Source organism: Chelmon rostratus, chromosome 18 (genome assembly GCF_017976325.1).
Source record: "Chelmon rostratus isolate fCheRos1 chromosome 18, fCheRos1.pri, whole genome shotgun sequence".
Classification (NCBI taxonomy): Eukaryota; Metazoa; Chordata; class Actinopteri; order Chaetodontiformes; family Chaetodontidae; genus Chelmon; species Chelmon rostratus.
In genome coordinates, this window is record NC_055675.1 from 8,250,305 (window position 1) to 8,268,698 (window position 18,394).

The 18,394-nt window shown below is 42.5% G+C and overlaps 2 protein-coding genes across 2 annotated transcripts in view; both read left to right on the top strand.

Annotated features, from left to right (window-relative positions):
- The window catches only part of LOC121621710 (1-phosphatidylinositol 4,5-bisphosphate phosphodiesterase beta-1), a 105,801-nt gene extending 97,151 nt beyond the window's left edge, over positions 1-8,650 (top strand). The window contains exon 33 of the mRNA XM_041958288.1: positions 6,327-8,650. Coding sequence (XP_041814222.1) covers positions 6,327-6,551 — 225 coding nt within the window. The 3' untranslated portion in view covers positions 6,552-8,650. The remainder of the gene's footprint in view (positions 1-6,326) is intronic.
- Positions 8,651-11,753: 3,103 nt separating this feature from the next.
- The window catches only part of LOC121622121 (1-phosphatidylinositol 4,5-bisphosphate phosphodiesterase beta-4-like), a 65,421-nt gene continuing 58,780 nt past the window's right edge, over positions 11,754-18,394 (top strand). Inside the window, exons 1-2 of the mRNA XM_041958971.1 lie at positions 11,754-11,884; positions 15,486-15,531. The gene's annotated coding sequence lies outside the window, so the exon portion shown is untranslated. The remainder of the gene's footprint in view (positions 11,885-15,485; positions 15,532-18,394) is intronic.

Below are 18,394 nucleotides of genomic sequence, written 5' to 3' on the forward strand. Positions count from 1 at the left end.
GTTATGCTCTGTCTAAGGAACGTTCACTGCTGAGCCCCTGCTGCAAAGTGTCCTCTTCTACGGTGTGGTTTAGGGTTGTCGGGATCCGGCGTGAGCCACCTTTCATAAGAGGTGGGCATAGCAAATGGACTGTGGGACGAGATCATGTGAGGTTTAGACAATAAATGGTGGTGGAGATAAGTGTTAAAGGACAGTATGGTAGCTTGCTAAGCACAGTTTGACCTGCATCGTAAAGTTTGTTGGCATTGGAGCATGTGAGAAAAGTCGACTTGTATGTAGCATTTTCCATAAAAATATATAGCTATTATGAATACATAAGACTGTTGACGATCTTCAGCCTCTACAAGTCATAACAAAAATGTTTCTGGAGTGCTTTAAGGCAGACTGGTGTTTTTTTATAAACGTCTTGCAATAGCAGATACCAGAACAAGATGAAAGTCAGGAGAAAATAACTGTTTATATGCATATGTTTTACCTCTTCACTGAAATTGGATTGAGGAACTGATGGTTAAATTATCTTTATGTTGACAGGCAGCAAGGTTTAAAGCTACACTGATCAATATGTATATATAACAATGGGTCGAAAGCAACCATTCATAGTGACAAACGGACAGACAGTTATCAGCACCACAGAGCTTCTTTCAGTTCATCGTTTTGTGTCTGTGTCCTTTACTGTTCTGGTTCATTCTCACAACTCTCATCAACCATGTTTCCAGCAGCAGCAGGCAGCTCTTCTAAGTGCAAAACCTCTTTTAAACCGCTGTACACTACCTGCCCAGCACTGCACGGCAGACAAACAAGATTAGCAACCAGCTGCTATTTAAAGTCTTCACACTGGTTACCTGTTATTTTTCATATTGATTATAAACTTCTTTTATTAGATTATAAAGTACTACATGGCCTTGCACCAGGCTACTGGTCAGAAATGCTTTTGGTTTCTAAGCCAGGAAGGCCTGCAGATCCTCCCCTTCTTCTCTTTTTGCTGTTCCATAACGCAGAACAAAAAGACTCTGTGATGCTGCTTTCAGCTCTTGTACTCCAAGCTGCTGGAACAGCCTTCCAGAGGATCTGAGAGGAGCTGAAAACATTACCTTTACATGTCAACTAAAAATCACAGATCATCAGTTTAGTCTGGCTTTTCCGTTTTTTCATTTAATGGTTTTATGGTTTTTACTTATTTTAGTAGTATTATTGGTTTTATTCTCTTCCTATATGAACATTTTACTGTTTAACTATAGTCAATTTATTTTGTGTAGTATTTCATAAATGCATTTTTATTATTATTTTATCTCTTGCATTAACTTTTGTTCTTTATATTGTATTATCTTAACCTATTTTTTTTGTCCTACATTTTGTCAGAATCTTTTTTGAAAGGTGCTATATAAATAAAGTTTGATTGATCCATTGATATTTTGTTTATGCATGTTGCGCTGCCCCCAGGTGGCCAAAAAATCCATTTATGCAGGATTTAACAAAAACAATCATATTGACACTAAAAACAGCCAACCACTCTTGTTTGTCCTCAGTACAAAGTTACCACATTTCATTTCACAGTGATGTAAAAAATGTTTAAAAATGCCACATGTTTTATCTTTTAGTTAAAATCCATATCTGAATTACAGATATCAAGACACCACCAAGCACATTTCACAGCTAACCTTCCCTTTTGAACCAATCCTTTTAGGGGAAACACTCACTACTGTACATGAATGGTGGAAGTATGCAAGAGTGTTTTTTCTTAAATTCCTGGACCTGAGGAGAGGAATTTAAGAAAAACTCCTGCAAAGCTACAGATGAATTATTTCAGAAGAGTCAGGAAAGGGCACTGACACACACACACACACACACACACACACACACACACACACACAGAAAGAAGGATAGTAGATGGAAAAGGAGCATGCAGCCTATTCTGAGTAGTGGCTGTTTCTGCCGCTCTTTCATTACTGTGTTCATTCTCCTGCATTGGGCTGCCGCAGTTCATTTTCATACTTATGACCAATGCAGTGGAAAGAATGTAAATGAAGGAATGGCACTCTCTGTCCTTGCTGCTCTCTCTCTCTTTCACACACACACACGCACACACACACACACACACATACGCGCAACCTTCATGGTTGCATTGCACAGCGAGGCTCTTTCTTCTTCAGACAGCATGTATTGCTGACAGGGTGGCGACCCTGTCACATCTCTTAGACCTGAGATCTTTTGTTTAGCCTAATTTGGCTGTGTTTAGATATGCAGTATATCTCAAGGTCAGGACACACACACCTATACACACTATACAGTCTTTGGGTCTGCTTTGCTGGTTTCGATCTGTTTCACAGGAAGTGTTCGGATTCATTGAAAACGGTTTGAATAGGAGCAGCAGCTAGCTGGCAGAAAAGCACATCAATCCCTTTGACCTGCTTACTGTGACTGTACGAAGAGGCACAATAAACATAGCCACATACTGTAGATGCGGAGCGGTGTGTTGCGGATTGAAGGCTTTTTTGTGGTGCTGCAGCAGGCGTTATGTCACGGCTCAAAGCAAAGAATTAATTTGGCTCTTTGGAGGCCTTCTCTGCTTCCCTTGATAGCTTCTCAAAACGAGGACAGCTGGTGAAGAAGGTCACTGAGTGCTGTATTTTAAGAAAGACAGAAATGTGTGTGTGTGCACGCGTGTGTGTGTGTGTGTCTGTGGGCGCGTGTGGTTTGTTGACAGGTCTTCAGAGATGAGAGACAGATTTAAAAGCTGGCTGGATAACTGCTGCTGGTTGGTGTCCACACAGGAACTGGACCATACACACGCACACACACACACACACACATACATATACTGTAAGCATGCAACAAACATAGTACTCACAGCATAAGCACATTATTAGTATATGTGTGTCTATTTTTTTTCAACCAGAGCTGGTATACTAAGAAAGCATCACAGATGACCTCATTACAGTCCAGTTTTGATGCTTTTCATGTCCCAAATCAAAAATTAGTAGAGTCAATGACAAAAGTTGACCCAAACTTAGCTCCACCAGGTCCAGGAAGCCTGAGGAGCAACTTTCTGTGCCTCCTCCAACTTTGATGATTACGTGCAGAGGACACACACATACTGTACACGCATGCAGATATGCGCATGCACAAGACTTTCTGTATAACTGCCCAGTGCCCCTTAAACTGCTCTGCCCCCCCCCCCCCCCCCCCCCCCCCCCCAGCTCCCACCTCCTTCACATGTGCCTGGGTGTTATCAGATGGGAGAAAGATGGCAGCTTTAATCAGAGGGCGTTTGTGCCTCAGCAGGGCAGGGGTGAGGGCAGGCACATACACACACATGGTGTGCAGACTGTCCCACCCCTAAGTAGGTCATGCGCAGTGCAGAGCGGGGAGAGGGAGGCTGAGAGCTGTGGTGCATCTTTTGCCATCTGGTTATGATGTGCTGGATGTCCGCTCTGTGAGACCCACAGAGAGAGTGAAAAAGAAAGAAAGCAGGAAAGAGAGAGAGAGAGAGGTCTGTTCCAGAGAAGGTGACCTTATGATGCTTGGCGGGGGCTCTGCTGTACCACGCACAGCATTATAAAGTCACAAGTCAAGAGCTCCTTCATTCTGCTGGTGTTATCCGGCTGATTGAGTCTGCACTTCACTCTAGTTTTGCATTTCCAGCTGTTAGTGCACGTACTTTCAGAATATAGATATACAGAAATTTTACTACACCGACAAGAAACAGTGAGGACAAAATGTAAAAGGAACCTGTGGATTTCTGTGGAGCGATGTTGAATGAATTGCCATGGAGTATGTGATCAAATTGGAAGTAAACAAGCCTAAGAATCTCTGCCAAATGATGATACTCCTGAGGTTTGATACTCAGTCTGTGCTCATACATGATCAAATATCAGTCAGTTTTCCTGTATAGAAATGCATTACACAGCTATGAAGGCAAGTACTTTTGCCCTCTCATGTTGCAAATGAAATGCATGTGCCATGTCATAAACTGAAGTGTGGAGGGCAGAACACTGGAAAGTCAAAGAGAACAGGATGGCTGTCCTTGACCTTCATTCTATCTCCTCCATCCCTCCTCTCCTCTCACTCGTTCTTGAATGTGCTTGTGAATATTTCTCCTCTCTGCCAGCTATGATTTTCATGGCCGCTGCTTTAATTGGAGGCTAGATGTACGTTCATTCTTCGGGAGGATTCAGCTCTGTGTTGAGTAGGATTTTTTCTCGATGTTCGTACAGGAGTACGCATTTGTCTCAAACCTTTTGCTGATGTATAGCACAAATATTGCCAACTTTAGCTTTTGCCCTGAGGGAGTCCATAATTCAGTTTTTTCTTTTGGTCACTTTTGAGTTAGAAGTTGGGTGAAGCCACTCATTCGATTAACAAAGGCCTCTCAAACTAAATATTGATCCCGGATAAATCCTCTCAGAACTCGCAGGTATTTTCGACCTCTCATAATGCTGACGTGTCTGTATTGAGCTGTGAGACTCTGACACCATTCATCTTAGCAGCTTTTCTTTTAATTACTGCTCTCCCGTGGGAGCCGGTCGGGTAGTTAAACAGAGAAATCAGCATTACAGCAATTATTGGCTCACAATGAAATGAATACAATCTTGTCATCTGTAATCATTGGGGGCGTCAATGCCTGGGAGAAAACAGCTTCTCCTTTCTGTTTCTCGGTGAGGGGAGGGAGCGTGTGGTACCTCAGCGGGCTGAGGTAGACAAGTCTGTTGGAAGTTACAGAATAAAGCAGAATTCCTATAAATCTCATCTTTAGATAACAGTCACGGGGGGAAGCACTTGCAAAACAGTGTGCACGGTGCTCGATGGAAATCTTGATTCCATCGAGCACTGCTGCAGTCAGTATTTTATATTAACAATGGGTCATGTGACAGCGTGTAGTGTGAAAGGGGCAGCACATAGTGACAAGCCCGGTTTCCCTCAGCCCTCCGGAGCGTTTCAGCCTCTCTCAGCTTTGTTGTTTTGGTTTTACGTGACAGCCAAGCCAACTGTCACCCTTACTGCTCTCATCAGCATCATTTCCAGACTCAGCAGGCAGCTGTTTTCAGACAAATTTAGTGGCTCGCTGGTGAACACAGCGGAGCAATTAGAAGCCAAAAAGCCAGACATTTCCCTCAGGAGTTGAAACAAAAACAGAGCTAAAATGAATGTCAATATTGGACTCACATTTGTCAGGTGGCCAGAAACTTGACTCAGAATGAATGCTAATGTTGCCTAAAGGAGCCCTGTGGAGTCACAATTCTTGCAGAGTCACACTGAAGGTGGAGCGTAGGTTTCATTTCAACATCTTTGGGGCACAGTATTAAGCAGCACGGTGCTGCAGTGGTTAGCGCTGTTGCCTTGCAGCAAGAAGGTTGTGGGTTTGACCCCGCCGGCCAGCTGGGCCTTTCTGTTCTCCCTGTGTGTGCATGGGCTTCCTCTGGGTGTTTCCACAGTCCAAAGACATGCAGGTGACTCTAGATTACTGACATGAATGATTGTTTGCCCTGTGACGAGCTGGCGACTGGTGCGTCCTCCCTCTCGCCCAGCAGTGTTCACAAGGATTTACTGCACAATGTGCATTTCAGTGAGAAACACTGAACATAAACTTTTTACAAGAAAACTCCACAGGTCACGATTCATTTTAAATTGGTTGGACTGGTTTTCTGAATTCTGTGCAGCTATTGGTTTTCATTCAGTTCCTCAACTGTAACTCTGTGTACCTATCTTGCTACCTCTGTCTGTATATCTCTCTATATATCTCTATCTAGAGTTATGGTTGCATGGTGAAGTAAACTGCTAAAAACCATGTTGTTGAGCAAGACAAACAATTTAAAAATGTGCAGCTCGTGTAAAAGGATAATATAGATTTGTTAGTCCCTTGTGATTGTTGCTGATGTTCCTGGACTCAACAGGTCCCTCACATGTGGCTGCTGCTCAGCGTTTTCCATGGCTGGTTGTTACATCTGTTAAGCTGTCCTCCATGTCAAATTGGCAGCCCATGATTGGTCATGCTTTAGACACAGTCCAACACGTCCAGACAACTATTTTCCACTGCAGGCTGTGGAGCAACTCAACTCATAGTTAAGAGAATTGTTCAATGAACCATTGGCAGTGCTGCAGCTTGTGAAACTGGGGAAAGCATGACTTATAGAGTTTCCACAACCTCCACAGGAATTTAATGCTCTTGTCATAAGCTAATATGACTAGCTGGCTAAGATGTTAGCAATCCGCCCTGTTTTTTCTGCCTTGATGACATCAGAGTCTTTGCTTACATCATCAAACGAAAGAGTTCATCTTTTTTCCTCATGGAGGAATCCTTCACAGATGTGTGTGTTCTTCCTCCACAGCTTCAGAGCGATCTGGACCAGGAGTACCAGGACAAGTTTCGGCGGCTACCCGTGGAGATCCAAGAGTTTGTTCAGGACAGCAGCAAGGCCAAGCTTAGCGACGATGGCGTCCACGGAAACCTTGTTGCCTCCTCAACAGCGGAGAAGCTCAACCACAAGGCGTCGCAGTCAGAGGACGACATGGAGGAGGGCTCGTCGGAACGGGTCTACGACACGCCCCTTTAGAGTTTTCACCCCACACTGGGACACTGATTGGTGGATGTGTTTGTGACCACAGATCAAGGATGAGACTGCCCCAACTTCGGTCCTAATTTTAACCAATGGGAGGATTAGATCATATCTGAGCCTGAATTGGTGAGTAGAGGTCCTCTCTGCGTAGAGTGCCATCTTGTCTGGAAAACCGTTTCATGTAAATAGTAACTTTTTGTGTATTTATATGTTCCCTTTATGTTGTCGTCTCTTTCGGTACGGCCACAGGATGTGTTACGAAGCACTAACTACTTGCAGGAAATAACTTACTTGAACTATTGCACAGAGAGAGTAGTTTGTTTTTGTTATTTTTTATGATCATGATATTGACAGTTGTGGTGGTCAGTGAGGTGTGTGGTGCCAAGGTTTTGAATTCACTTATGGTGGACATTGTCATGTAAGTGGAGTCAACTTGTACTGTAAAGAAACCACTGCATATTCAGCCTTTAAAGCTTCCATCTTTATAAGATTTAGATTCACTCTTACATATTTGCACTGAAGGCTCACTGCGTAACTACGTAACTCTTTTACTTTAACCCAGAGGCACTGGTGGCTTGCTGGTTCTCGATTTTGTTCTCACAGAACTAAGCCCATGTGTTGCTGCTACTTTTGTTTTAAAACCCATCATTTTTTAACCATTATTTGGTTTGTATGATACTTGGCATGGTGATGTTAGGCAGTGCTCTGTCATTCTTTTTGTTTGTTTGTTTGTTTGTTTGGCCTGTTTTTAACATGTTTGCATTGTTTGTGGAGAGAGAGGAAGTGAAGGGAAAGTATGTTGTACAGTACCTGCATGTATTTGAACAACTGTAAATGTTACAGTAGCTCTGTAGCAGAGATGTTTATTAAATGTAAATCTATTTTCTCGGAAACAGTTGAACACCTGCAAAACAGGGTGGACCCAGTGTGGCTTGATACATCACTGTGGTGTAAGCTGAGTGGGACTGGAATAAGTAACAGCCCACCCTTTTCTTAGATCCAACAGTAGCTGGCTCATGTTAACAGGTTGGACATTGTATTCTTGACCTTTGTCCCCTTAAACTAAAACAGTCAAACCCCAGAAGAAGAGGGTCCTGCTGTAGTTTTACATGGCCTACCTCTTAACTGGTTCATTGTGTACCTGCAGGGGAATGTGTGTTCAGTACCCCAGTACACAGAGCAGATGCCCAGGACCACAGGAAATATGTCACCCACTGGCATTATTCTTAATATTCACCCACAATTGCTAGCTGTAGTTTGAGGCGGGGAAATAGTTCAGTTATGTGTAAACAGACCCCAAACGCTCAGTTTATATCTGTCAGACACCAGCGTTAACACGACCCAATGAATAACTGAACTACTTCCTCCGTAACTAAGAAACAGTGCCCATTCAGTAACCATAAGGAAGTGTTTTGACTTCCTGTCTGTTCAGTGCCAGTGTCATTATATCAAATCATGCTTCAGCTGTAAAAAAAAAAGTTAAAAAAAACGTTGAAAGTGAAGGATTACCTGACATGTAAGTACAAACTACTTTTTAAAAAAGACGATATTGATGTGAGAGTCCTGTGCCTTTGAATAGGTTTGCCTTGTTTGATGTTGAATGTGTGAAATGCATCATTGTTTAAATTGCCATTATATTATATTGTATGAAGCTGTCTGATATTGAATAGACCGTGTGCACTTTTAAATACAGTACCACTACTGAGTAATGCTTGTGATGAGCAGTATTTGACATGTGTCTCATGAGAAATGCGAGGCATCCTTCTTTTTTGTCTTGAACCACTTTATTTAACAGCCCCCCCCCCCCCCTCCCCTCCTTCTCATCAACTTACTGTATGTGTATGCACTCTGGAAATGTAAATGTATGTATGACATTAAGGATAAAACATGAAGTTGATTAAAAACATTTAGTGTAAAGGGAAATTTGCCTGTAATTAAAATAAATGTGGCTATTATTGTACTTTGCTGGAGTGGTGTTGTGTGTCTTTTGCTTTGTCATTGGTCAACCTAGAACTGTGTTTGTGGTGTTGTGTTCATTTTCACGTCTTAAACTTTTATACCTGTGTATGTGATCAATTTGATAATTACTGTCATTCATGCATCTCTTTATGGTCTTTATGTTCTTAGCTTTTCCATCACCCTCTTGTATTCAGTTATTAAACAGTTCCTCAGTAGATATTTTGTCTTTTTTTTAATCCAAGCCCTTAATTGCAGGTTGTGTTTGCGTTTTGTTTGCCTTAAAATGTGTCACCTGTCAGTGTCTTGTCATCTTCTATTATTTTACTTGAAATAGAGATTTCAGTGTTAGCCCACAGCCTTAGTAACAAAGCAAAGCCTGGATAATAATGGTGGAGAAAGAGAATAAGAGTACAATATCCAAACCCAGCTATAGGGTACAGATGTTGCTAGTTGGCAACATCTGTGGGGCGACTGGGCATGTATGTGCTGTATGTATGTAGGTGAGTGTATACTGTATGTATGTCACATTCAGGGGCAGGGGGAAGTGGAGGAAAGCCTTGATGACCTACTTCCTATCATCTCCTAGGTAACAGTAATTGTGAAATAACCCTAAGAGGAACGTCAATTCAAGCATTTCTGTGACTGAATCATTGGTCACCACTTGAGCGAGAAGCGCTGAAATCAGACAGAATTGTTTTCATTCATTCGGAAGGACAACACTTTTGAGCCATGCAAATTTGCTTTGCTGTTGGTCACAGCGCACTAACGCAGTGTGGACTTTTGTCTGGGAGTGCAAGACCACTTATGTCATAGCTAAACAAGCGAGCATATACCATATGCACACATGCATGTACATGTTTGTGGGCATGTTATACGTCCTGTGCTTAAAAAGTGAAACGAATGGCTTGATTACAGACAGACGGGGTGTTACGGTGTGCACAGAGTGTGCCTGCTGGAACTGTTTTGCTTTGAGCATGACCAGTGATAACAAGTTTTTAATCTTCAACACATTTCAAACAAAGCCTGTTACTCATTGTGCGAGTGTTGGTGGCATGAACCTGTTGTTTTCTGTGTTAAAGCATGCTATGTCCTTGCAGCCATGTGTGCGTGTGTCCTCGCAGCTTGCGTCCATGTGCTTTCCAGTGCGATTTTTCAGCTGCGTGTAGTGAGTGCTGCTGGTGTGTGTGTGTGTGTGTGTGTGTGTGTGTGTGTGTGTGTGTGTGTGTGTGTGTGAGAGTGTGTGTGTGTTTTCCAGACTGCATAAACACTGTGTCTTTCTCAGTCTCAGCTCCTCAGCAGAATCCCAACAGGCAACAGGAGATAAGACAAGCCTGGTCGCCCATAACAACCACTGTGACCATTCAGAGGCCTCCATGCATACTGGCAACTAGGAAGTGAGCTAATTAACCCTGAGTTCAGGACAGAAGGAGGGCGGCTTTTTAATAAGATTCTCTGGGTTATATAAACAGTAACGCCCTTCCAAACTCCCAGGAATATCATCACCCTGCGTCTGTCCATCTGCTGCGGGTGTGAGGAGGAGGAGGAGGTGTCCTGTAACTGGGCTTTAATGAGGCACACCAGGACAGCAGAAGAGGAGAGGACCACAGGGCGCTGCTTGGAAGGTACATTCATCTGACACACACATACACAGATAGACACATACATGTATGAACAGACATACTGTAGTACTACTCGAGAGGATCTTCACTCACCACATTCAGTCCTTGGCCTTAAATCTAATCCTAGCCTTCTCCACTTTGCCTTAAATATCCTAATCTAAACCTAAAGTAAACCTAATCCAGTTTTAATCCTAAACCCAAGACATAACCCTCAAGTAATGCCAACAATAAACCTTACCTCCTTAATCTATTCTGTGTCCAGTTCTGATTTCAATTTGGACATTATCCATAAGACCATGACCTAAAACCTAAAATGTTCCCTTCAGAGGGATGAGGAAAAGCACCACATCTGTTTTAGACAATTCAGTCTTCATACGCACAGAAATGCAAGAGCCTGCACCGTATCACAGGGATTTTCCTTCTGATGTTACAGCAGGTGCAGTCTACTCTGACATTCTGTGGCACAGGAATTAGGGAGCAACACATTCATCATGCAGTGATTAACATTTAAGGACGCACTCTGGTGATGATGACGTCAGGCTATTGTCCCCCGATGATGTCGCCAGGGTTATTTTACGCTGAAATGCCTGGGCTTTGACTTGACAAGGAGGATCTAATGATGCATACATACTATTGATTAGCATTATGGGTATTGTGGGATCCGGTGTTTTGGAGCTTTGTCCCTACTGACCATACTGTCAATACTGATTAAAAGTCAGTACAATGTTGGCTTCTGCCGCATCTATTTTGACTGTTTTATAAATCTCTTGTTCGCTCGTGAGCCACACTAAATTGTCGGACTAGCCCTTTAAAGAAAAACGCTTCAACATTGTCCATAGACGAAAATGCATTCATGTAAAGCCCCGAAGATCACCATTTTTCCATTTTGCACAGGCAGATGTGAGTCCATCCTGTTGCTGATTTACAGCAAATTCTATCACAGCAAAAGTTATATGGCGAAGAAAAATGGGTAAAAAAAAAAACAAAAAAAAACACCGAACTAAACGGCTTAATTTTGATTCAACTTAACATAATTCTGTTTATGAATTTACACCATAAAGATTCATGTCTGCATGTAGTAAGTTATTACAGAACGGTTTCAAATGGAAACCCTCTCCTGCATCTGTAATGTGACTAATACATGAAGTGATGCCATTGATAGAAAAATAAAATAAAGTGCAATGAACTCACTACTACGCGCCTGTGAGTCAGACACATGCACAGTAGCCTCTGTAGGAGAAACAGAGCAGCATTACAAAGACTTTACTAAGGGAGGGGGGCAGTGTTTGTCTTCATCAACGCATGGCGGCTACAGTAGTCAGCTGTTAGCAGAGCAGGGAGGAGCTGGATCTGGTTCTGCTGGATGACTCACTCTATCAACACACGGCACACTCATTCACTCGTTTGCGCACACTCTCGCACACACAGACGCGCTCGCGCACACTCAGGCACGCGCAGGCACGTTTGGTGGGCGGGCGCGCGCTGCCTAGCCGAAGAAGGGGCTCCTAATCAAAGCGCATCAGGGCCGCTCATTCTCCACTGGAGGGCGAGTGGTACAAGAGCACCGGGACGCTCCGGCGGCAGTGAGACAGAGCAGACGGTCGGAGGGAGACGGGGCAGAGCGGCAGCAGCTGGAAGACGCGGACAGGCAGAGGCACAGAAAGAAAACCCCGACCCCGACTCTGCAAAAGCATCGTTTCTTTCCGCCGTTGGATTTAACCCGCACCGACCCGTCTCCGCTACCGAAATCACGTAAGAAACAAACACGAGGCTGTTTGAAATGTCTCTCATTGCTGCTGACGGATTATTGAGAGTTGCTGGTGCCGCCTGCTCGCTTTGAACGTATGCTAGAAATTCGCCGTGTTAGTTCAGCTGTTAGACGGATGCTGTCGAGGCAGGACCTTTCGTTTAAACTCCATCACGCTAGCTTTTAGAGGCTCACTCCAAATCCTGCTCGCATCATTCAGACATCACACATCCTCCCACTGCCTCACTCTGTCTGTCTGTCACACACACACACACGCGCGCGCGCACACACAGCTGGAGACAGTAGCCTTTGCTAGCTAGCTAGCCAGACGCATTAAAATGGACCTTTAGCAATTTATTATCAAATTTCCCCTCCCTGCGGCTTCTGTTCCAGGTAAATGCGACACGACAGAGAGCCGCCGCGGCTTGAAAACTTGATGAAATGCGGGGGCTATTGATGTTTCCAACGGCTGGGAGGCTAGCCAGTGGAGCTAGCTGTAGCGGGACAGATAAGCCAGCCGGCCGATGACAGGCACACTGCACAACTGCACAGTGGCCATAAAAGTCATCGGACGAACCGGCACAGCCTGGCTTTTTATGTCCTATATTTACACAGATTTGTGTCCATGGCGGTTTGCTGCTCTGTAACATTTGCATCCCACTGACCTGTCAAATCATTTTAATATAATTTTAATTTAATCTGCTGAACTGGTGCATCCAAAGGCTGGTGCTGCTAGTCGCTGCCATGCATACATCCCAGACAGCAAGGTGTCATTGATTGACTGCCAGGGCGACCAGAAAGTACTAGTTTCTCTCAAAAACAGTGCTTATTTGATGTCTGTTTAAGTCTCTCTTCAATGTCATGTCAGTGTGTAATCAATGAGCTGTAAGATATTAAAATAGTATCAGACTGTGGTGTTTAAATTCAACAAAATTCACCGTAATATTTGCTCAGTGCATTCAGTCCAGTTGCATCAAATGAACGAGTGAAAAAGATTATGTATGTTGGATTTCAGTGTTGATATTCCACCTTGACATTGACTCTAGGTTAAATCAATGTCATTTTATTGCCTGCAACTTCCCATTTATTTTTACTGAGGGGAAGATACCTACAAACATATATATGCACATATATATGGAGATAGAGAGAGATGTAGGCAGTAAGTGGCTTTGTTTGATGGCATTAAAATGATAGCGTCGCTGAATTTGACACAGAGTCAGACAGCAGCTTTCTATGGTCAAAACCTGTTTTATCACACACACCCACAAGGTAGAGACTGTTATTTGCTCAGGAATAACCTGCGGATCACTCCACAGGCTTATTTGCAGGGCAGATCGTCCATAATGTATTATTTTGCTCAAGGTTTTTGCCTTTAGAATTGATTGTTGAATGGGTGGAGATGGTGTTTTAGCAAACTTGTTGCATCAGCTACTCCACCTGTTCACACCACTGCTGCATTATGAGCCATACTTGCAGAGGAATCCTGTTTTCTTCTTGTAAAAGGCAGCACAGGTGTATTACAGTCTATTCTAAATGTTGTTTGGCTACTGTATCTAATCTAGACATGCTTTTTGGTCAGGAGCTGCAGAGCGTGCCATCGTCTATTATTGTAAAATTGGAGAAGGTTGTCCCCCCACATTTCCTTCCAAAGTGTGTCCTCTGCTGCCCCTGAAAGATGGCAGCTATTATGTAAAGAAAAACAAATTCTGCAGTGGCTTATTGACATTGCCGCGTAAACGTTTCAGTGGTGATTACAGAGGCAAACGTTACCCTCCCTCGACCAAAAACAATCCCTTACCTGTGGCTTAAACCTGCAGTGTGGAGCATTTTGATGAGTAGAGGTGGACTAAGAAGCTTAAAGGCTAACTCAGGGTGTGCAGGTGTTTTATTGTTTTCTTTTTTTTGGACCTGATGACATTGTAAGTGTTCTGTCTTTGGTGCACTCAGTGGCCAGTGCCTTTGATAAAATTATTAGGTTATTTATGTTATTTGGTAATAGGATGATTAGGGCTTAAATGCTAATCCCTATTATTTTTTGCAAATGCTGTACTGTGGTCATGATTATCTTTCGCTATTATTAGTTTTAATGATTTGAGGAATAAAAATGGCTGCACTTTTTGCATCATATACATGCATAAAATGAGAGTTATTATATTCTAAATGTAATTTAATTTTGATCTAGTTGACATTCTATGATATTCTCTGGAGTATTTGTAGATTTTGTGAGCACTGATACCCATTTAGCTTTAAAAGAAGAAAAAATTCTCTTCATACTTGTCAGTCTGACTGGTGTTATCCACACAGTAGGCCTGGTTGCTGTTTTGCTCTCAACTGAGTGAAATCACCCTTGCGCGTCCAGACTGAAATGTATAGCATCTAAGTGTACTCAGTGCAATGCAGACGATGGGGGTGGGATATAAATTACTGTTCAGAATTGGATGGATAAAAGGTACATTGCAGTATTTTATTTTATTTTATTTTTCAATATCTCTGTGCATTTGGCCAGACAGAATAACTATACCTTTGCTCTGACTCACAGAGAGGATAACAACAAAACTAGCTTTCACTCCTGGATAAAAAGACGCCATATAATGGAGAAGGAGTAGAGTAAAACAACATCTCTAAGTCCTGCCACTCACATGCCAAGCCTAGCGTTTGTTTCAGTTTTGGGGGTTTATGAATGTGATTTTGATGCAGCTATAGATCAGGTCGATGAACTGTGTCTAAGAAACATGCTGCCCACTGTTATCTTTTGGGGTGCTTGTATTTTTATGGTGAGCTAGAATGTATCTGTGGGGTTTGGTCCAAACAGCAATGAAGTGAGAAAATCTCTCTCTGTGTGTTTGTATGTTTTCACAGTGGCGTACTTGCCAGCATCATATTGAATTGTTTGAAGGTTAGAGGTTTACTCTAGTGGGACTTAAGTTGGAATCCATCCCTCCGCCTGCCAGTTTACTGTACATCTCGATTGCTTGTTTTTCTTTTTTGAAGACTGGCGTGCTCCCTCGCTCGTTTCATCTCTTTATTTATTCTGCGTCGCTTCTTTTTATAATTAGGAGGGTCTGGTCCTGATTAGCTTGGCTGTCTCCAGCGCAGTCCCTTTGTTTTGATAGGGCTATCAGGTTTTTATCACAGCCCTGTTCATTCTCACAACGGCCTTGACAAAGCTGTCAGTCAACCTCACGAATGTTTTAAGGCCTCACAGAGCGATCTGTGAATGTGGAAGTGCAGATAGACAGCCAGATGGATTGATAGGCCAATAGACAAGCAGCCTGGCACGCCAACTGACTGGCCCAGTGTTGTGGTAGTGTGCCGAAAACATGTTGAATCACAGCCCTCGTCATGTCTGCCTTTATTGTTAAAATCTGACAAGCTGAGGCTTTTGTGAAGCTGTTTGTCGATATTGTGATTTGCTTTATGTTTTCCTTGGCAGGGGAGTAGTGGGTTGTGGTATTTGCTCGCGTCTCTGTGTGGTTCGTCTCTTCTCCTGCCCTTCCTACTGTATAGCAGGGTTTTAGACCTCAGCCAAATAAGTCCAGATTCAGGCCTCTGTGATTTATGAAATTCTCTCCCCTTCTTACTGTATGTCCTTTTTTGTCTCTGCAGGCCAAGACATGAGCTTCTCCCGCTGAATATTATTGATGCTGAACTGGTGAGTGTTGGGTTTGTTCCCTGCCAGTGGTCACTGCTGCAATACACATTTCCTTTTCTCCTGTTATTTTATTCAGTCCCAGGTTTTCTCTAACAGCACTGCTGGCTAATGCTATCTCGTAGCAATAGATGAAGAGGTACTGTTCCCAGGATGTAGTATAACCTCTTTAATATTAGTTTCTTCTTTCCAGAGCACCCGGTTCATGATTGCATATTAATAGCTCCGCCTGCATTAAGTCAGTTGATTTAAGTATATGCATAATGTGTATGAAACATATGGCCTCATCCTGCCTGTAGGCCTACCTGACAAGTTATGTAATCTGACAGTGTGTAATCTGTTTCTGGGTAGACAAAAAAACAACAACAATGGGGAAACCAAAAAACACAAACCATCAAGAAGATGAGGAATGCTAAGGATTTTCCTGCCATCTAATATTTAGCACAGATATCCATCTGACTCTTATTTTGCCTTTTTCTCATTAGAGAGATGCTTTTCCCTTCAAAGTGTTCAACATTGCAAACAAGTTACATTGAAAGCTTGAAAGGACATTTTATTGAATTTGTGCTGAATGATGAAAGCAAGAAGCCTAATTTTTCACTGTGTCTTTCATCCAAGACTGATGTGCGGCGTTTGCCGATCCACAGTCAGACATCACTCATTGATAAGCAGTTTGCGTGGCTGCTGCTGCTGCTGCTGCTGCTTTATGCTTCCTCATGCCAAGCTAGAAACTATAATGGGGCTGAGAGGTAATTGCTCTCTGGAATATGTTCTGTATTAATGATGTAATCTGTATTAATGATGTGATGTGTAGCATGACGGCTGTCTGTTGGCTGGCCCTGATTAATTTTCAGAGGCTTTAAGCTTTATTTTTATAGATGAGATATACATTTTCATTATCCCTTGATTATTTTTGCTCCATTGTAAATACCCTGCAAGTACTTAAGCATATGACTTTTTTCACACACTGCTTCATCTCTGAGTTCATAAAGATCCTTTACTGTATGTCAAAGATTATCCCAATGACGTTGTGACGAAATGCCCTGTTATTTCCCGGCTTCTTCCTTGATATAACTGGAGCTGTTATATTTTTTGTCGGTTGCTATTTAGATTTACTGCATTGTGCAGTGATCTGTGCTGAATAAGAAATAGATAATTCAGCAGCTCCTTTAGAAAAATCCATTGGTAGTTATGCTTGTAACTTCAATTTGTTGAAGGATGTATCATAAGTTATTCCCTTTTATATATTGCTAATACAGTGTTTTTCTCTTCTCACTGCTAGCTTATTTATTTTTCCTCTATTGTTAGGATTTGTAAAACACAATATTACTTGTCCCAAAATTCTCTCGTGTTTCTCAGGCTTAGCACCAAGTCAGTTCATGAAAAAGCAAGTGCCGTAACACTCACAGTTTTTCCATTTTGTCCTAATGTGGCTGCATGTTAGCAGAGGTATGACAGAAGGAAACAAAGCTTCCCTCTTTGCGGTCAATGAGGGATGAAATGGCTCACAATAGACATGGTTTATGTTTCTTAGTTTTTGTCACAGTTCTGTTTATTTCGACATGTATTGGTACAGCAGGAAAAGTGCATTTGCTCATATTAAAGTGGCTTCTTATGTATCTGGTAACAGAACATATTAACTAACCATCTTATAAAATCTTAAATGAAGAAAATGCAACACAGTGACACAAAGCGTGGGTCACCAATATTGGTTGGATTACATTTGATAAAAATGGGTTTGAGCAGTAAAAATTCCAAACAGTGTGTTTTCTTGTAATAGAACATTGTTGAAATGAACACCTCTGTGTGTTATGACAAAAGACTCCTTGAGCTCAGTGTTCATATAAAAAAAGGACATCAGCCTCATCCAATGTTAAATTCAGTATCGTCTCTGATGAAGCACCTCTATCAGATCCTTCCAAATAGTGAAGACTCATATCTATTAGTAGCAGCAGCAGTCATGCACCAGCAACTTCTGTATTAGCAACCGTGTCAGCAGCAGCAGCAGAGTCAACATGCCTAAATCAATTCCTATTGCAAGTGTTTGCATGGATTCAGCACCCTGAAACGCTGTCCTACCCTCAGCTGCATTCTCAGACCTTGACATTCATTGGAAATATGGATGTGACAGTCTCTTGAGGCTGCGTCCAGGCAGAGGTGGTGTTGCTTTCCAGAGAGCTGCGCCTTTAAATGTAATCCAGAGGTAGAAAGAAAATGGCCCCTCTAAAATCGTAAAACCAGAACAGCTTCACATTCATCTAAATGTGCTGCAGCAGCTTGTTTTGAAATGTGAAAAGTTGAAGTGAGGGAGATGTTTTGAAATTGATTCATGCAATTCAGACTGAAATATTCAGTTATTAAGAATATATCCTCAAGGACAATATGACTGGTTGTGATTAAAAGTTAGAATGCCTACTTAAGCCACACTAAAAAAAGCAGACTTGATTTAGGCTCAGTTTAGTTTAGTCCAAGAACATAACTTTTGTAGGATCAAATATAACTACCTAACAAGGTCACTCAGTTTTGAGCACTTGCATAGATCCTTTTAAGATTCTACATGAACACTTTATTATTGCGGATGCTCGGCTCCACTGGCATCACACTCTGCTCCCTGCGCTGATAAACTCAACCCGACCAGTCTCAGCTTCAAATGCAAACAACACAACAGATCAAAACCCGGCCTCCACCCTTACTGGTCCAGATGTTGTACATTAACATGCGAGCACAGTCGCTGCTTAAAGAAAGCGAGAGATCAATGATGAGAGCGTGTGTCTTCACTACAAGGGTAAGTGTGGCTGCAGGGTGAATATAATGACAGGGGTATTCTCTTCAGACTCTCAGCCAACAGCGGAGAGGGAGAGGGAGC